The sequence below is a fragment of the Rissa tridactyla genome, chromosome 10, assembly GCF_028500815.1.
Source record: "Rissa tridactyla isolate bRisTri1 chromosome 10, bRisTri1.patW.cur.20221130, whole genome shotgun sequence".
Classification (NCBI taxonomy): Eukaryota; Metazoa; Chordata; class Aves; order Charadriiformes; family Laridae; genus Rissa; species Rissa tridactyla.
The window spans coordinates 10,539,430-10,559,697 of record NC_071475.1 but is presented as its reverse complement, the minus strand read 5'-3'; the positions used below and the strand labels follow the sequence as shown (position 1 = coordinate 10,559,697).

The 20,268-nt window shown below is 38.0% G+C and overlaps 1 protein-coding gene across 3 annotated transcripts; it reads left to right on the top strand.

The window, feature by feature from the left end:
• Window positions 1-402: 402 nt before the first annotated feature.
• Window positions 403-19,032, top strand: TMF1 (TATA element modulatory factor 1). 3 transcript variants are annotated; one of them, XM_054216624.1, is made up of 17 exons: window positions 406-695; window positions 3,665-4,902; window positions 6,694-6,797; window positions 7,684-7,810; window positions 8,820-8,925; window positions 9,535-9,677; window positions 10,259-10,425; window positions 10,587-10,743; window positions 11,241-11,333; window positions 11,941-12,097; window positions 12,866-13,058; window positions 13,390-13,459; window positions 13,549-13,641; window positions 14,710-14,820; window positions 15,474-15,620; window positions 16,053-16,178; window positions 17,041-19,032. In XM_054216624.1, exons 1-17 carry the CDS (start codon window positions 554-556, stop codon window positions 17,182-17,184), a joined length of 3,318 nt encoding a protein of 1,105 aa, XP_054072599.1. In that variant the 5' UTR covers window positions 406-553; the 3' UTR covers window positions 17,185-19,032. The 3 variants fall into 3 exon arrangements, 2 of the variants coding, with proteins under 2 accessions (XP_054072600.1, XP_054072599.1); XM_054216625.1 differs by lacking the exon at window positions 17,041-19,032 and having other exon boundaries at window positions 404-695; window positions 16,041-16,148; XR_008468757.1 differs by lacking the exons at window positions 14,710-14,820; window positions 16,053-16,178; window positions 17,041-19,032 and adding an exon at window positions 14,884-14,988 and having other exon boundaries at window positions 403-695; window positions 15,474-15,558.
• The last annotated feature ends 1,236 nt before the right edge of the window (window positions 19,033-20,268 follow it).

The following is a 20,268-nucleotide window of genomic DNA, read 5'->3' as shown; positions in this document are numbered from 1 at the left end:
TGTGGGTGGTGCGGGTACCTCAGCGTGCCTTCCCTCAGGTACTTGGTGCCTATGAACCGTGTTTTAACTTTCCCTGTTCAGCCTCCCACTTCAACTGAGGTGGGGACACTTCAGCTTTTAACACCTTTTAATAATTTTTAACACCTTTGGAAGCATCGAGAAGGCCCCACGTAGGCCGTGGGACTTTAAACAGCGAGTTGAGGCGTTGGGGTTTAGAAGAGTGGGAAGCAAAGTTGTCTTTTTAGCACCTAATGGGGAGGAACTGTCACAACAGCCAGGACCGCCCCTACGCCATGACGGGCCCGAGGCGGGCTGGCCCCTTCGCCATGACGGTCCTCGCCCCGCCCCCTCGTGACGTGTCAGGGGGACGGCGCGCGGCTGCGCGCGGGGCTGTTTGCGACGTGGAGCCGCGCGCCGCGCATACGCGGGGCCGCCCCTCCCCGCCGCGCGGAGCCGAGCCCCAGGCCGCGGCAGCCGGGCCCCGCGCTCTGAGGGCGGGTCGCCCCCCGCCCGCCTCTCCGCTGCTGGGCCAGGGCGTGGGGCAGCGCGGAGGATGAGCTGGTTCAACGCCTCGCAGCTCTCCAGCTTCGCCAAGCAGGCGCTGTCGCAGGCCCAGAAGTCCATCGACCGGGTGCTGGACATCCAGGCCGAGGAGAGCCCCTGGCCCGACGCCGTCATCCCCGACTACGGCGACGGTAAGCGCGGGCGGGCGGCCCTGGCCGTGCCCCCAGCCGTGCCCCCAGCCCCCCGTGTGGGCCGGGCCGGGCCGCCTCACCTCACGGCCTGCTGAGGGCGGCGCCTTCCCCTCACCCGCCTCCTCCGCCCCCCTCCCCTGTCTCCCCCGTAACCCGGGCCGGGGGGTTGCGCCTGTGGGGGTCTAACCGGGCCCTCCTGCCCAAAGCCCGTTCTGCAGCGCCTGTGGTGTTTCTCGTCCCCCGCTTCCAGGTGAGGGAGGCACAATAGTGGCAAAAAGCTGAGGAAGCCTCAGCAGCACAAGCGATACCTTGTTTTTGTCAGTAGTGTCGTGTTTTGGGCAGCTCCATGCTTCATACCCGTATTTCTTAAGGCATTTTTTTTGCTGAGGGACTAATAGGTGATAAAAACCTTTTTGTTAATAAAAAAGAGGAGATTACGTTCTTTGTATGCATGGATTCACCTTTTGGCAGGAAGAGCAGAGTACAAGCTGAAAGTCTGGTCCACATAAACCAAGTAAAGTTTCCACTTTGTGGCGTTAAGTTCATGATCCTGCAGCATCTGTTGGAAGGAATGTGTTGGTGGAAAAATTGTCACAGTTTGGTTATGAGGAAGTATCTCCTTGGTACGTGTGCTAGTGCAGAACCTGAAAGAATGATTACTCCTAAATTGCTGTTTGGAAGTGAAAGAGCAAAAAGGAGCTGTCTTGTTAGAAACTTTTTTTCCCCATAAGAAATAACTTAAAGATAAGAATGAATGAAGAAAAGGGTGGGAAACTAAGTCATCCAGAATTGGTGTCCTTATTGCAACTGTATCTAGAAGAAATGCACGTCTTTGTAGGATGAGGTTATTTCCAGGTATACCCACAGCAGAGTTAGATTTCTGAAAACTAACAATTGAAAGTATTTTCTGGGTTGGCTGCTTAGCAAAGCGTATGGTCAGTTTGGCATGTCTTTGTCCCTTTGTGGGAGCAAGGGCTCAGCAGTCACATAGTCCAGTGTCGTCTTAAATTACAGGAATTGTTTATAGAAGGCTGTGTCGTGCATAAGTTTCTTAAAACTTTAAACTTGTCCAAACCTTTTTTAAATTTAACTTATATCTTAGAATTTATAGTAGTTCTGTCATTCATAAGGAAAGCAGCAAAGATAAGCCTGCATCTGTTTTTCAGGGAAAACATATTTGTTCATAAAAGAAGTAAAAATATTTTCTGAATGTTACAGTTCTTTTACAGGGCTTTTTCTGAAGCTATTGAATCATGGACAAGGTAGTAATAAATCAGATGTTTGTAGTATTTTTGGTAATGATGGCAGCAGTTATCTGAATTTGAGATCTTTAGGCCAATAGCTATCAACAGCTTCTGAAAGTGGTAGTCTGCTTTAAGTATTATAACTTGGCATTTTTTAATAGATGCTACTGTATAAAGTGAGCTTGTTTTTAAGTAGCCTGACATCGTTACATTATCCAGATTATGTTCATAGGTACAAAATCAATTTTTGTACTTGGGATGCTACTGAAATTTGATGCTGAAATTCTTATTATCCTTGCTGTTTAGAAGTCCTGGAAAACCTGCAAGAAATACAATAATAAAAACTGTTGATGTTGGTTTAGGGCAGCTTCAGAACTAATCATTGTCATGGTTTAACTCCCTCCGCTCGCTTACTCCTCTCTGCCCTTTGGGATGGGGAGGAGAATTGGGGGGAAGTTAAAATGCTTGGGTTGAGATAAAGACAGTTTAATAGGACAGCAAAGGAAGAAAAGATAATTACTATAATAAAAGAATATACAACATGAGCGATGCACAGTGCAGTTGCTCCCTGCCTGTTGACCAATGCCCAGACTATCCCCAGCAGTGATCCTGGATCCTTCCCCTCGGCCAACCACCATGTATTTGCTGAGCATTACGTCTATGGTATGGAATATTTCTTTGGCCAGTTTGTCCTGTCTGTGCTCTCTCTCAGCTTCTATGGGAAGCTGAAAAAGTCCTTGACTGATTAGTAACAACTAAAAACATTAGTGTGTTGTCAACATTATTCTCATCCTAAATCCAAGATGTAGTACTATACCAGCTGCTAGCAAGAGAATTAACTCTAGCCCAGCTGAAACCAGGACAGTAGTTGTCCACAGGAGAAGAAAACTGTCATCTTAGCTGGGCTGCTGACAGTGTGTATTGTCAGCTTCTTGCTGTTGCTTGGTGTGTGAGGGGAAAAACACGAAGCCTGTCACAAACTGAAAGGGCAAGAAGCCTTCTTATAGTGTAAATTCCACAAATGTTTAAACCTTTTTCCTCTGTTTTCTGTGTGGTGTGTGAAGTATTTGTGTGCTACTGGCAGATAACTTTTAAGACCTATTAATTGTTTCCTCCTTTTGTAATCTATATAATTCTACACTATTAAACTATAGTTTTTCAGACTGTTTTGCCTAGCCTCCTCTCACTATAGGAAGCAGGAGCCCACATTCCCTTTTGCAAGGGAACCCTTGGCAAAGGAAACGCTTGCTTTTTGTGGTCAAATACGCTTCAGGCTTGCCCTTATAGCTTTCAGAATGCTGTGTGGGCTTGTTTCCTCTTCCCAGACACTTCTCTCCGTCTTCTTTCTGAAATTCTCACTCTTGGATTTACTGTTGCATTTGTGTATGGTTTCTTTCTGCCTTTGCTTAAGTTCCTGTTTAACAGGGAGGGAGTGAGTTGGTTACATTCAGGTACTCCTGCTTTCTAGAGGTGTCTGTGTCTACCTTAAGTCTTAAAATTACTTTGTGTCTCCCTTAAGCTTCTTTTGCTTTGTCTAAAAATTGGTTCCAGGCTTTGTAAGGAAGTAGTAACAAAAATAATGCTGTTTGTGATCATGTATAATATTCACTTTATGTTATATGATATTGAAAATATTTTTTCTGAATTGTTGCATCTAAAAAGACAAATACTGAAAAATAATACATTTTAAGAGTTCTTGACCTATTTCTTTTTTTATTGTTTTAGGAACAAATTCCCTCATAAGCGGAGGATGGGATACGTCTTCCTGGGGCTTAAGTTCGAATACAGAACCACAGAATCAGCCAATATCACCAACAGCAATCACTAAGCCAGTGAGGAGGACGGTAGTAGATGAATCTGAAAACTTCTTCAGTGCCTTTCTCTCTCCGACAGACGTTCAGAGTATACAGAAAAATCCAGTCGTGTCCAAACCTCCAGCCAAATCACAGCGACCCAAAGAGGAGGTGAAAAGCACTTTAAAGGAGTCTCAACACCCCAGTCAGCTGGAAGTACCAGTGACAGAGGCAGAAGTGAAGGATTCCTCTGTAGCTGGCCTGGTGGACTTGAAAAACCTCGATATTCCCAAGGAGAAATTAGAAGAGAAATCTGTACTTAAATCTAATGCCAAGCATGAAGAAAGCACAAATGAAGTTACTGACAAAAAGGTGTCTGCTCTAAATCTGGAAGTACCTGAAGATGCTCTTAATGAAAAGTCCGGTGTAGGAGGGGGTGTAACGGGAGGTGCATCGGAGACTACTTCACAGCCTCTTCATGCAGGCACAAAAGATGTGGGTTTGGAAACTAAGGAGCGAAAGACTGAGGACAGGCAAAGCAATACACCATCACCTCCAGTTAGCACTTTCTCCTCCGGGACATCTACAACTAGTGATATTGAAGTTCTGGACCATGAAAGTGTAATAAGTGAGAGCTCAGTAAGTTCAAGACAAGAAGCCGCAGATTCAAAATCCAGTCTTCATCTAATGCAAACATCATTTCAGCTTTTATCTGCATCTGCCTGTGCAGATTATAATCGTTTAGATGACTTTCAAAAAATGACCGAGAGCTGCTGCTCCTCTGATGCTTTTGAAAGAATTGATTCATTTAGTGTACAGTCTTTAGATAGTAGAAGTGTAAGCGAAATAAATTCAGATGATGAGTTATCAGGCAGAGCTTCTGCTTCAGCGTCTGTTGCTGTCAGTCCTTCTGTGCCAAAGACAGAAATGGTTGATGCCCCGAAAAATAAATCTGAAAACTTGAATGACACTCCTGTTTTACATGCTGAGGAAGCTGAGATGGAAGAGAGTGGGAGAAGCGCGACCCCTGTTAATTCTGAGCAGCCAGATGTTTTGGTTGCCACTGTGCAAACTGTTGAAGAGCAGATTGCGGAAGAGCAGACTGAGCCGCAGCAGGATGCTGTTGAAAAATTGTTAGAAGAGGACACTGAAAAGCAAGAGCTTAAAAAGGTAACATGTAAAATATGTTTTGCAAACACACCCTTTTTTTCAAACAAATGAAACTCCTATCATCTCCTTATGTAGATATCAGCGTCACCTTCTTTGAATTAATTAATTGATGCTGAACTACCTTACCTTGTAGAAAACTCGTTGATATTCTGCAGTGGAATAATACTGGTGAAATTTCTGATCAAATAGCTTCAGGTTGCACCTAATCCACCTAGTTATTATTGTGAATTGTGAGTAGTGCTAGCAAACAGGAAGCCTTGATAGGTTAAATGTGTTATTTTAATTCTCTGTTGTAATTTTTTTTTTCCTGTGAAAGGTGAAGGAGATTCCTAAGTGTTTTAATTAGAATTATGAAACTACAAGCCTTTAGTGTTTCAGCAATAATCAAGATAATATTTTGCAAGCGTTTTTTCCACAGACTTAGAAACCCTCAAAACTTGATTACATTCCAGGAGCATTATGCATGTTCTTTGAGGATAGCAGTAGTTACTGTAAATGAGGGCTTTTTACTAGATAAATTAATGGGGTTTAGTTAGCAGAAATAATATTTACTTTTAAAAAGAAGGTACGCTAGGCTTTTTAATGAAGATAAGCATAGTTATGAATAGTGAATAGATTAAAAGAAATTTGTATGGCTAGTTTAGATGAATAGAATGACTAGAAATATGGCAAAGTAGGATACTCAAGTGTGTGGAAGGCTAAACTGTAGCTATGAAGCCATGTGTTTTGTCCAGTTCCACCAATGTATAGTGCGCACTATCTTTTTCCATTTCCTTTGTCACCTTCCTGTCTGTCTATCCTTGTTTTTAATTTCTGAGCTCCTTTGACGTGTGTTCTGTTTCTTTGCGTTTTGCTTTGCTCGTAGTCTGTGTGCCTAGTATGTGACATAAATGGGCCCTACTCATGGCCTTGCCCTGTAGGCATGTTTGCAACACTGCTGCTGTTTCTAACAGTAATAAGGGAAAAGCAGTTGCTTATGGGAATTCATAAGACCCCAATGTAATCTGTGTTGTAAGGAAAACATTTTTTTGTGTGAAGCATAGAGAATGTCAGTGTACATTTCTTAAGGAACTCCAAAGCCATGGACTGTCATCCATAAGTTTTCCTAACTTAAATGGTTATACATTATAATGGACCATGGCAAATTTTGTCTTTCATTGGCCATATTGATCTACACTTACAGAATATTTTTCATTTGTTTATATTTCTATATTTCCATGTATGTTTGTGTTCATTCTCTATATTTAGCTTTCTAAAATCTGGTATTAAAAATTATTTTGATGGTGTGACCTGAGATCTCTTGACCCTCCCTGAAAGCTTTCTTCCCTAATCTGATGCTGTTTTGCTGCTTTGTGCTAATATTTCACAGAAGAGACCTTCCAATGTAAATTATTCTGTGATTCTGTAAAGAGTGGTAGAAGGAGCACTAGGAGTCTTAATGGTTAATGTTTTATAGGTTATCAGCTCTGTTTTAAAACTTAATTTATAATTAAATATATTTTATTTCATGATTTTATTAGGGAATTTAGCTGAGCCACATGTGCTTACTTAGTAGGATTTCTACATCTGTAGAAAACAGGTGTCTTGTGTTTAAATGTTGCGTAGTTCTAAATTAATGTGGCAGAAATGTGGTAATCTTCACTGGCTTTTACCTCAAATTCCTAAAAACATTGACAAGTTTAGCTTTAAATAGTGTTGGGAGGGAATGGTTTGGGGGAAAGGGGAAGCCTGACCCTCTTGTGTTTTAATTGTCCCATTCATCTGATCTTTATCTTTAAAAACATCGTCCAGATGATTGATTCATTAACTGAGAAACTGGAGAAGAGGGAAATACAGTTACTAAGTACTAGTAAAGAAAAGGCGCGCCTGGAAGAAGCTTATGATAACCTAAAAGAGTAAGTATGAAAAGATACACAGTACTGGGTGTAACTGTAACTTTGCTGTGGTACAATCAGTAGACAATATTGTAAAACAAGTAGCTTTATAACCAGAACAAAGGTTGCAAGGGATGTACACTGTTTGGGAAAGGTGGAAATAATGATTGCATGTACTGTGATGGTATTTTTTAAAAGACACATTACTTCTTGGGGCCAAAGTCTCTTTTGGGAAGAGGTTGGTGAAAGATTTTTCAGTGAGTAAGCAGTAGGAATAACGAACAGATGTGTAGAGTCAGACTTGGTTATTAATAAAGACCTTTGTTATAAGACTGGATTCAGCTATTAAGGGAGACTGACTTTTCTGATACAGATGGATGAACTTGATTTACTAAGTAATTTACTGCCTAAAATTGAGGCAGTGAAAGTGTGGTGGAAGGGCTGGTTGTAGGGAAAAACCTGAATTCCTTATTTAATTTATTTAAAAGGAAAAAAAAAATGAAAAGTTTGATTTACCAGTTTACTAATCAAATATCAAGTTTAAAAATTTACAGATAAATATGTAATGACTAAGTTGATCTTAACTTACTATATAATGACTTACTTGATCTTAATACATTTAATCATTTGCCCTGTATGTGATACAGGCTATGGTTAATCAGAAAGAACTTGTTTAAGGGGCAAAACATTTAAGGTAAATCAAGCATTTCATTGTTTTCATGGGTAAATTACTAAATTAATAAAGATCTTTGATTAGTACTTCTAATATGGATGTGTTTTTTGACTCTGGTTAATGTGTGTAAAATAAAAAAAGCACATTTTAAAAGCATTTAAGACAGCCTATCTCAAACTGCTTGGAATGTCGCATAACCATGCAACTGTTCTGAAATGTTAATTTTAAATGTAGTGAAATGTTTAGAATGAAAGAAGAGAGCAGTAGTCTTTCATCTCTTAAAGAAGAGTTTGCTCAGCGAATTGCGGATGCTGAAAAGAAGCTTCAGCTAGCCTGCAAGGAAAGAGATGCAGCTAAAAAGGTAATTTGGCTTTTTAGTGAAATTAATGTTTATTATTTTAGAACAAAATTGTATTTCTTGAGGTAGATTAATTAAAAAAATTAAGCTAGGGAAAGCTAGATGACCTTTAAAGGTCTCTTCCAACCCAATGCATTCTATGATTCTAAAAGCACAAGAGTAACACGTCTATCTCATGGTATTAGTAACTAGCATAAGTTGATTCTAGCCTCTGAGGCTGCTTGTTATTTCCTTGTTTTGACACATGTTATTCTTGCAGCTGTGCTGTCAACCGAGTTAGGGAACTTATTTAAGTTAAAGTTAGTCTGATTTTGGGGAGAAAAAGGTTTAACATCTGCTTTCATTTCCCTTGTACCCATATATGCATTTGCATTGGTGTGAGAGAGAAGAATGGCCTGGGGGTGTGGGGAAGTGACCAAGAATGGGAATGGCTTCTTTAGAGGATTAACTGGTGGGCAAACTAGGGACTGAAGACTGATTCATTTGGAATAGGCACAGAAGTCTGAAGCAACGGAGTTTATGGAGTTTTAAATGTTCTTGACCTCGTATCACAGCATTACATTTCTCTAGCTTATTGCTAGTCTCCAAAAAGTAAATTCAAATCTGTAACTGGGAAAAAAAAAATTTCACAGTTGTTTTGTCATTGTATATGTCACTGTGTTGCCACAGTAGTAAGCTGGAATAGAAAAAATATTTGGTACCTGTGTGTGAATATAACAGTTTGGTTTTAATATATTGCAAAAGTTTAAAGTATAGAAAGTGAAATGGAAGAAGGAGTTGGAACAAGTTGTACAGAGAATTTATGGAGTCTCAATCCTTAGAAGTTTTTAAAACTTGATGGAATCAGATTTGATCAAATAATCCCCAGAGTTCTCTTCCAATCTAAATTGTTTTTGGAGGAAAGACTTTCGAGAGGAAGTGGAGAACAAAAAGGTGATCAGTGTAACTTATATTTATGCATAAATGCAAAGTATTTTAATAAGTGGTCTTAAGTATTTATCCTATTATTTAGGAAGTAAAGACTGTTAAAGAAGAATTGGCTACTAGACTTAATACTAATGAAACTGCCGAATTACTGAAAGAAAAAGAAGAGCAAATCAAAGGATTACTGGAGGAAGGTGAGAATTAAAAAAGAAAAATCAATAGTAAAAATTTGTAGAATAACTTGAAATGTACTGCCTTCACATATGAGCATTCTTTGTGAGAGGGGGTGGGGGGGAAACCCTTATTTGAAACATGTTAGATGTTTCTGAACATTTAAACCACCTAGTTAACAGCAAAGAGCAACAGGAACGATCAGTCGAATAGAGGTGGCTGGGGGGGTACTTTCTGCAGCATGCGTTAAAGGTCCTGTGAGATAAAACCAGCATGCAGTATAACAATCCATGTTCCATTCAGCAGAAATCTAAGTAGGGCATCTTTCAAGGCATTTCTACAGTGTCTCCCTTACTGCTTTTTAATTTTGAAAGTAAAATATAGTTACTAAATGAGCAGGCCATTTTGATTTTTTTCCTATCCTATGTCACTATAGCTTATTATATCAGGGTTGTCTCAGGATAAGGTAGACTTAAATCTTAAGAACTTGCATGAAAAAATATAAAAGTAAGTATTTCAATATATATTTGCTTATTATTTTCACGGGACTGAAGAGCAGGGGGAGATGTAAATAGAAACAGTTCATAGAATAATAGCAATATGCACTAGCTTTTTGTTAATTTTTTTCCCAGGAGAAAAGCTTTCCAAACAGCAGCTGCACAATTCCAACATTATTAAGAAATTAAGAGCCAAGGAGAAAGAGAGAGAAAATATTAACACAAAACAGAACAAAAAGATTAAGGAATTGGAAGAGGAGTTGCAGCATTTGAAACAGGTGAGACGTAAAAAAATTTTTTTTTTTTTAAATAAAAATAAATATTAGCTGCAGAGTAGCCTTTTGGCGAGGCTCTAGATAGACAGATTTTTTCTTTTCCGAGAGACTTTTCTATTTCATACTATTGGAATGCTGTGATGTAATTTCTGGGTGTATTCTCAGAACACTTTACAGCTGCGGTCAGGTATCTCTCCAGCTGCTTGTTTGCACTTGCACTGCTGGTTTTCAGGTGGGCTGACCAAATTCTGTTCACTAAATTTCAGTTGGAAAACCTGTATCAGCAGAATTTGGGCAGGTTTTTTTTTTTTTTTGTTCAGTTAGTGATTGAATCAAGACCTTAGAGGCAACAGACACAGTATGAGGACGCATATGAAACTGTGGTGAAGAGCCCCCTGTTTTGGGGAAGACCAGGGAACAAAACCTTTCTCTTTTGGTGAAGTGTTAGATTGGTTTAGTAATTTTGTGTAAATTCATCCTGAATTGGTTGTCCCATTTGTCGTTGTTCTCAGATGGCTTTGTCTACCCCACGTGCTGCGATTAGTCTCAGATTAGTCTCACGCTTCTTGTTTGCACTCTAATAGGTGCTCGATGGCAAGGAAGACCTTGAAAAGCAACATCGAGACAGCATTAAACAACTGAACAGTGTTGTGGAGCGACAAGAAAAGGATCTGGCTAAATTTCAGGCAGAAGTGGAAGACCTTGAAGAACGGAACAGAAGTGTCCAGGCAGCACTTGACAGTGCATACAAGTAAGCAGATATTTGCGTGCCTGTCTTCAACCATACATTCAGCTTCTGTGTCTATTTCTTGTGTGATGCTTGTGAAATGCTAATATGTAAGAAAGTTATTCATGGTCACTGTTGGCATTGTATAAACTGGAAGTGCATTGCTTTCCCCGGTCCTTCCCCAGGGAACTTGCGGATCTTCATAAAGCAAATGCTACAAAGGACAGTGAGGCACAAGAAGCAGCCCTAAGTCGGGAAATGAAGGCAAAGGAAGAGCTTGGGTTAGCTCTGGAGAAAGCCCAGGATGAAGCGCGGCAGCAACAAGAAGCTTTGGCAATTCAGGTGGGTCTTAAATGCAGTGAATAAACTTTTTTTCATTGAACAAATGAAAGTACTTGGATGGTGTGTGCATCTGACATAATGAACCAGATATAATATAAGGTGGAACTTATTTTTGCGTTCTTAGTAAATAACCAGTGGATTTCTTTCCTGTGAACTTATTCAGCCTTTAGTGGTAGTTGTGCTAAGCTTTAAAATATTATTTTTATTTAAAAATACTTTTAACTTTACTTGTCTAAACTAAGTGACTTTGACAGGCTCTATGTTAAGTTTGTAGTGGTCTTACCATGATGCAGAGTTCAAGAAATGTAATTGGACAAAATTTTTAGTGATAGATAAATGAGCATAACTATTTGTGTGCATGCAAAACTTAAGCCTTTAACTTGTAAATAGACATACCCTGTCTAACAGTGTTTTAAAATGGTGTAGGACTGTAGCAATGAATAGTTGGTACTATAACTTTTGGCAAGGGATTAGTGATGATGTCTTTTTTTATTTAGGTGGCAGACCTGAGGCTAGCGCTACAACGTGCAGAACAGCAGGCAGCAAGAAAAGAAGACTATTTACGTCAAGAAATCGGTGAACTACAACAGGTACTATAGCAAACAGATGCTGACAGCTTGTATCTGCAAGGAGGGCTTCTAAAAGCTAAAAATGAAACACTAGTGTGACACTAATAACCTGAAAAAGAGGCTTTCATTACCTGCAGTATTTGTCCAGTGTAGAACAACAATAAAAATCTTAATGGAAATGGGTTTTTTAATCACATATTGAAAACAAAATCATAATTTTTATGATGCCTTTTAAATGTAATGCTATCTTCCGAGTATAAGACAAAATACAGCCATTAAGTAGTAGGCCTCTAAACTTGCTAGCAAATACATTTTACTCTTTAGGTGCTTCTTAACAACATTTGTTATTAAGGGCCTTGTTCTTAAGGTCCAGAAAATAGATAGATTGTTGCCAAAATGTTTCAAGTGATGTCCAGAGGTCTCTTGAGATGCAGATTTCTGGGCTGTTGCTCTATCATTTATCTAAAAATTTTAGGCCTCTATCTTGAAATTTCATACTTTATTGTGAGTCTCAACATATAAATTTTAGAATATAAAGCAACTGCTACATGTTTAGCTGAATTCTGTATAAATCTTTTAATCCCTCATATGACTTTAAGGCTTAGTTACATTTAATTTGTGGTTTCAGAGACTCCAAGAAGCAGAGAGCCGGAACCAAGAACTAAGTCAAAGCGTTACGTCTGCTACACGGCCACTTCTCCGGCAGATAGAAAATCTGCAAGCCACACTAGGAGCTCAGACCTCTGCGTGGGAAAAATTGGAAAAGAACCTTTCTGACAGACTTGGTAAGATGTTTTTAGCTTTTACTGAACAATGAGGTTCTTGATGAGGACACGATATGGCTGAAAGTAAATGAAAAGGGCTTGACACTTGCCCAAAGCGTAGGTGGTAGGTCAGGAGAGATGAGCACAAAATGCATTTCTGTAAGGAAATGGTCTGTGGGATATTCTGACAAGGTTCTCGGACAGGTAATTCAGTGATTCTCTTTAAAACACGGTGTAACATAAGATCGTAGGACAGAGGTGTTAAGATGTACATGTCCTTACAGCATCTAAAGGAAGGATGGACACTGAGACATTGGAAGACCACCGGTATTTTCAGTTGTCGAGCCTGTTGCTTAGATTCTGTGTTGTAAAGGTTTGAATCATTTACTTACCTAACTGCATGGGTAATGAGACATGTATTTGTTGTTACAGCAGTAATCTATTATTTTAAATGAAAAATGCATAAAATGGCCAAAGGTGGACCCAGAGAAATTGCTTCTTTTCTGGAAGCAATCTGTAATGGTATATTGCTGTGTTCTGAAAGAGTATGATGTCTCCTTATTCTGCATTGTTCTTCTAACTGTATGGTGGAAAATATGTAATTTGCTTCACAACAGAAAACAGTTCTGGGTTTGGTTTTCTTTTTTTTTGTTGTTGTTTGTTTGAAAAAGAAACATTAGTTTACTCTAAAAAATCTTAAATTCCGTTTTGATGCTTAAATAATTGGCCCACGTTATAGATGTTTGATCAAAAAAGTTAAATTGCATGTTTTTCTTTACCTAATATTAGGTGAGTCTCAAACTCTTCTAGCAGCCGCTGCTGAGAGAGAACGGGCTGCTACAGAAGAACTTCTTTCTAATAAAATTCAGATGTCTTCTACTGAGTCTCAGAACAGTCTTTTAAGGCAAGAAAATACGCGCCTTCAGGCTCAGCTAGAAGTGGAGAGAAACAAATTGAAGAAAATGGAAGATGAAAACAGTAGGTGAGTTGCATTTTTGGTTAACAGCATCTCTTTAAAATTGTAGTGAATTGGAGTAAGCTGTCTCTGACATAACCATCTGCAGCAGATCTCTTTGCAAGTCAAAAGACTTGATTCTTTTGAGTGTTAATACAATTATGAAAATGTTGTCAGCTATTGATTAAGTTGCCCAGCTTGTTAAGGATATCTTGTTTCATGCTGAAGATTGAAGCATGTTACTTTCATAATGGTTTAAAGCCTTGAAGCTATGTTTGTTTTAAAACTGTATCAATATAAAGTAAACACAGAATACTTATTTACTGACTTTCTCTACCTCTTTCTTTCCTCTGTGTAGGTATGAGGTTGAACTAGAAGGGCTCAAAGATGAGTATGCAAAAACCTTGGAAGATGCAAAGAAAGAAAAGGTATTGCCTACTTCAGCTTTAATCTATGTTATTGTTGAAGTCTGTTGTTGAAGAGCTAACAGGTTAACAACCTGTATTTATTTTTGTAGACGCTGCTAGCTACTCAGTTAGAAATGGAGAAGATGAAAGTTGAACAGGAAAGAAAGAAAGCAGTTTTCATGCAAGAAGCAGCAAAGGAGAAGGTACTAAAAGCTAATGTTCAATCTTACTGATACTATCATTATTCAAGTAGATATCTAGAGCCTGAAACTGTTGAAAGCAGCAAAGCGGACTTAGAGCAGTACAGTATATGCTGTCAGCCTAGGCATTAGCGACTTGGCTTTCTCTTTATTGTGGCTGCCTTTTATTTCCAGTGAAGTAAGGGCTTGTGTTATACTCACTGAAATGAGTCTTGAGTAATAGTCCATTTAACCTGAGAAGAGACCAAATATATAGATAATGATTGTTTTAATCTTCTGATTTTTTTGAACGCGCTTGGATTCTTTTTCTTCTGAAGCTACTTGTTTTCTTTGCTTAGGCTACTAGCGTTGCTTCCACTGAATTCCTGTTTTGCGTTTCCAGCTTAAGTCACAAGTCATAGAACAGTCCTCAATAGTCACTAATTTTGTTACTGCTAATTAGCAGTTGATACTCAAGTAAAACTGTTTCTATTACTGGTTTCTTACCATCTCCAGTTCTAAAATCTAAGTGCTTTATCCTTCAGAGGCTAGCATACTTTCAGATGCTGTCTGTAAAAAGAGGTCAGTCTGTTCAGAAGGTATATCAGTAAGGTATTAGCGTGTGAGAAATCTCAGAATTTAATTCATACACTTTATTTAAAGAAAAAAAAAAGAAAAAAATAGTATTAGCATGCATTCTAAAAAGAGACATACTTCTGGGTTTAGGATATTCTTCCTGTAATACATTTGGGCATACAAAACTGCCTCTTAATCTCCTTTGGCTACTTGAAAAGAAATTCTTTGGGTGTAATTTAAAGCTTCTGTCTTCGTTTCCTGAAAAGTCTGAGAACTTGAACATAGGCTGTAAGTGTTAGTAGTGCAGTAATTCTTTATTGAAGTTTTATATGTTCTAGGAATGGGGGAAGGGGAAAGGTTATCAGCCGCGTTGTGTTCTGTAGTTGTTGGTGGAAAAGGGCAGTCTTCTTTACAGAATCTGTCTTTCACTATCTTGTAAAGTTTTTTCTTTATCTAATTGGTGATGGTGTGGTGGGCTTTTTTGTTTGTGTGGGGTTTTTTTGGTTTTTTTTTAAGGATCGGAAGTCATTTACAGTTGAAACTGTTTCAAGTACTCCAACTATGTCACGCTCTAGTTCCATAAGTGGAGTTGACATGGCAGGTCTTCAGACATCTTTCCTCTCACAGGTATCATATATCAGTTATATTGGCTTTTTTTTTTTTAACAGACTGCTTTCTTTCCTCTTCTAGAAGCTTTATTAATGTGGAAAATGACTCTTCAAGAGTATATTGGCCTTAGACATTTCTGCATAGGAATTACCTCGTTTAAAACCTGCTTACAAGATGTCTATGATGGTAAAACATCTGTGAAAGTGTGAAACTTCTATTGCAGAATAATATTTATGTGTATTGGTACTGAGTTCACACATCTAATTTCATCTAGAAGAATTCAATAACACTAGTAGGAGTCAAGTAAATTGATTTATTTTTACTAGCAATCCTGGTTCAGGGCACAGCCCTGCTCCCTAGGCAGTATCATTGACTGTTGTGGTCTGTGTGAAGTCTACTGCTTCTGCTGCTTTCCTGTGTATATGGTTATTAACGCCCAAGCTAAATGACAGTTGTACAGGTGATATGAGAACTTGCCAGTAAGGAGCTATATCAAATTGTACCTATTCACTGTAAGCTTTTGTTTTAAAAATAAATTTTAAGCATTGAAATGCTTGCCTAGTAACAGTGTAATTTTAAATCTTAAATGATGTAGTACTTCAGGAGAGGGAAGATTCCAAAGGGTGCACATTTTTGTCCAATTTTAAGCTTCTCTAACCTTTTGTTTGTAGGATGATCCTCATGATCACTCATTTGGGCCAATTGCTACTAGTGGGAGCAATCTTTATGATGCTATAAGGATGGGAGCAGGTTCAAGTATAATTGAAAACCTTCAGTCACAGCTAAAACTAAGAGAAGGAGAGATTTCACATCTACAGGTACTTTAGTTACTCTTACATAACCAAATACAGCATTTGTATGTGTAAATACTAATGCAATCAATATTATATTGTTGGTTTTATATTCAAAAAGTTGGTCCCTCTCCTCACAGCAGAGTGCATTCACTTTTCCGCTTTCATGACAACTCTGTTCACCTGAATAGCTGCTGGAGGTATGCGTAGGAATGAGTAAGAGAAGGATTTGTTGCTTCCTTTTTTTGTTTTGGCAATGACCTATCCAGAGCACTTAACTTGTCTATCTGAAAAAGAAAAAAATATCAAACCACTGATCAGATTGAGAAGGAAGTAAGAGTGCTTCCGGGGTGTGCTATTTCATAGTCTGGTTTAAGAAGCAGCCTTAATTACCATATCAAAATATTTTTATACGGTAAATTCTTGCCTCCCCCTAATTGTTCGAAGTGTTTACCGTAGCTGGAAATTGGAAACCTTGAGAAAACTCGATCAATAATGGCAGAAGAACTGGTTAAATTAACAAATCAAAATGATGAACTTGAAGAAAAAGTGAAGGAAATACCAAAATTACGTGCACAGTTAAAGGTAAGTGTATTTCTGTTATAAATCTGATGTAAAATCAACAGATTTGGGGTTTTTTTAGGAATACCCCTACATTCAAATCCATCCCTAATCATAAATAACTGAAGAGCCTATTTTTTTTTTTTTTTTTTACGTAGTAGAATCTGAAAATGCCTACTCCATGGCTAGGTAGTCACTTCAAAATGCAGTTGTTAGAAACGCGTGCTGTGCATAAGATGGTGTGCTAAGTCAGGGAGAGAACAACTTCTTTGTTTCTCTCATTTAAGACACTTATCTGGAAGTAGCCTTTGTAGTAAAGGGGGGGTTTTGATAAATAGTGGGGATTTATGAGAGTTTGATGCAGAAGCTGAATGAGTGTGCCGTAGTGATACAGGTAATAGGACAAATATTTTAATCCTCTGAATGTTTTAAGAACTTAAATAGAAATATTGCAAATAGCTTTGGAATAATTTTGGAAACGATCTTTGTTCTATAAATACAGGATGTTAAATTTTCTGATGAAGCATTTCACAAACTGTGGTTGTTCCTGTAGTAAAACTTATTGCAGTTTGCCAGCTGTTTTTAATGCTTATAGGAGCTGAACTTCAAGGTGCTTCAGTATGTCCTCTGAAGCCAGCACTAATTCTTTGTAGTCAAGGATCTTTGTCTTTGGAGTATCCTCCTTTTATATGTAGAGTACAAATCTAACCATATTCAGAAATCAAAGCATAAAGTATTTTTGAAGAGTTTACTATGTGCGTCATTGTGAAGTAGTTTGATAAAATAACACTATACTTATTTTTCCTAATAGTGTAAAACACTATCTTACCAGCAACTTTTTTTTATGTTGAAAAACAGTCAAATAACAAACTACATGTCCTTGCAGGATTTGGATCAAAGGTACAATACAATTCTTCAGATGTATGGAGAGAAAGCAGAGGAAGCTGAAGAACTCCGACTAGATCTCGAAGATGTGAAAAACATGTACAAAACTCAGATTGATGAACTTTTAAAACAAAGGCAAAACTAATTCCTGATGGAACTCCTAACATTATATTATAACAGATTGTAAAGATAATTGTTTATGTAAATGCTGAATTTAAATGTCTTGTAAAAAAACCAAACCTGTACTATAGAAAATGTGACTATATAATAGAGTTCATATGTTGACAAAAAATCAATGCTTTAAGTGTCTTGTACTGTCTGCAGTTAAATTATTTGTGCAATATTTAAAATATTTTTCAGTCATCCCTTTATTTAAAATTTTGCTAAACGGATCATTTTACTTGTCAACAGTAGCAGAAATGATGATTGTTACCTCATGAGACAGCACTGGAAGGCATGAGTTTTACTAAAGCAGCCCTTGATTCATAAACTCTGTATACTTATGAAAATTACATTAGAAGTCTTTCTTAAGTATTCTTAATATGATTGTTTCTCTAAAATCTCATCAGTTAATTTTTAATAACACAATAGCAGTGGCTTGCTGTCTGAAGCATAATTGGTGGATATTTTTATGACAGGAAAATCTCGTATTTGTACTCACAACATCTGAACATGTTAGGATGATAATTCTCTATTCTTAGACAAATCAGATTAGTCTGACTATTTTACACTAAGCCCTCTAAAGCAGAGTGTGGGACTCGGATGAGACTTTAAATTACAGCTTCATCTTGTATATTGCTTGTGTTGTCTCATGAGCTGTCTAGAGATGGTAGCTCTGCTTGTAATTCTAAATGTGTTTAACATTTAACACCAGAAATCTGAACTATTCAATATTTATTTTAGGGCCAGATGCTGATTTTTAACAGTAGTTAAAACAGTTCAGAAGAATGCAGAATTATTTTTTTTTTTTTAAATTTATTGCTGCTGCTTTTACGGTTCCTAGTATATAAGTAGCAAGGTTTAGACTTTTTCCATAATTGTACTGTGACTTAATATAGTTTTCAAGCAAATCTCCAGTGGCTGCAAAGTATTTCTCATGTCATTCCTTAAGGCATTGGTCAAATAGCATCCACATGGCATGACGTTGATCTACATTTTTGGTAATGTCAGAGGAAGTGTTTGAATCGGACCCTTGGGAATGCTAAGAATCGGAGGAAGAAGCTTGCATCTTCCTCTCTGCATTCCAGGCAGCAACTATTTTACTACTTCTCAGAACTGTGGCTGTGATAGGTACTTGTGTGAAATACTCAGCAGTTGAAATTCTTTGCTTATCGTACCATTGCCTCTATTGTAAGAGGTTTCTTGCACATCTGTGCACGTTATCTGTGTTGGAGAACTCTCTTCCTGCTTGTGTATTCAGTGGACTGAGTGAGACAAAGGATGTGAATGATGAGAAGTTGCTTCTGGAGAAAAGCCTCTTGGTAATAGGACTTCTCTACAAGTGTTAGGGATTTTGTTCCTTGTTGGGAGAGCAGTTAGTCACTGAAGTTACACAGGCAAGTTCATGGAAAAGCCTAGTTCAGTTTGAGATTCAGGCAGTTATTCTAAGGATTTCAATAAAGCCATAGAGCAAGAACACTAAAATTTGTCTTAACTCCCTGTCTGTCATAGAAATTTTAACTGTTTTAATAAAATAAAAGACTGTTTTGGTTTTTTTTTTTTTCATGGGGAGGTTGGAAGGAACTACCCTCTTACTGTCTTAGTTTCAGTTTTGGAAACCAAGGTGAAACCATTTTTCTTCTAAAAAACTCAACACTTTGCCTTCGTATTGAAGCATGGATAGTTGCTCTAAGTTTAAAAGCAAAAGAAAACAAATCCACACAAAAAAAACCCAAAAGCACATTCAGTATAAAACCAGTTGTTGGAACTTACTAATTTGCTGCGTATTAGAATTATGATATGAAAATGTTAGAGTTCAGGCTTTTCTTAAAAAGTTGTTTCCTTTTTTTTTTTATGATGGTCAAAGATTAGTAATTCTATTAAGTTTTTTTCTACTACAGCGAATCAATAAATTGCTGATTTTTCACCATTTTTTTTACAGTCTTGGCAGACAAATGGAGCACTTTTTTTTTTTTTTTTTTTTTAATTAATCCTTTGAGCTTTTATTTGGAACCTATTGCTGCCAGTGCTTTTGAAAGTACCATTTCCTGTGTGAGTGGATACTCCTTAAGGGCTGATACAGGTGCCACTCAGACTATCTTTGGTTTTCAGGAAGAGCTTAGGTAAATGGGAAATTTTAACATGCAGTCAGCATTAACTGTTTTAGGTATAAAAGCATTTGTCAGAGTATTAGATTTTTAAATTTTACAGAAGTAGATGTAAATATTTGTATTGACTGTTTTTGGATTCTTTATTCCCATTTAGTGCAACCTTTACTATCCCATGAGAATCAGATGGCCTACTGTGTCTTAATCATCAAAGCCTTAGGAAACAAAGTGGCTCTTGAAGGTAACATAGACTTTAAAGTGTTCTGTTCTGATCATCTGGTATAAATCTTGTATTCTTGTTTTGAAGAAACGTTAATGTCTGCTTGGACACCTTAACTTCATTGCTATTACTGAGATTACCTAGAAAAGTAACATGCAGAACGAAAGGGCTTAGGTCAGAATACTAATATTCCTTATGAAAGCAACTAATTTATACCTCATTTTCACTGCATATGCAAGTATGAAGAAACGCTGTTTAAAGGTTTACGTGAAGCTTAGAGGAGGGTATTTTCTAGTCTGCGGCAAGGCCTCCTGTAATGCCGGTGGGTCTGGATGAGGTGCAGCCTGCGCTCGTACCCGCTTCTCTGGGGGTTGTGTTGCATCCTTTACCAACACAGGAGATGGTGGCGTTCAAAATCCTATGTGTCCACATATGAGAGAGAAGGTTAGCACTGTTCATTTTTTGTCCTGCTACAAGTTTGTTGCAGTTTATGTACCTATGTTTTACTAAGGGCTATAAAGATCCTGAATACGAAACAAAAATGGATTATCACATGGTGAAATTGGAACCCTTGGTTTTCTGGTTGTAAAATGTGTATAAACTGTAAAAAGCATGGGGTCCGGGTAAAATAAAATTTTGTGCTAAGAGTGTGCTCTGGTTCTCTTTGAGAAAAGGCTTAAAAATAGTTGGTGGGTGGGTGGGTATGTCTGAACCCGGTGGTATGAAAGGAAAATACTGCTGA

Excerpts from the sequence above, each read along its gene's own strand:
- TMF1 (XM_054216624.1), top strand. The coding sequence starts at position 554 with ATGAGCTGGTTCAACGCCTCGCAGCTCTCCAGCTTCGCCAAGCAGGCG. Across the intron at positions 6,798-7,683 it reads GCTTATGATAACCTAAAAGA|TGAAATGTTTAGAATGAAAG; the intron begins GTAAGTATGAAA and ends TTTTAAATGTAG. Across the intron at positions 11,334-11,940 it reads AAATCGGTGAACTACAACAG|AGACTCCAAGAAGCAGAGAG; the intron begins GTACTATAGCAA and ends TTGTGGTTTCAG.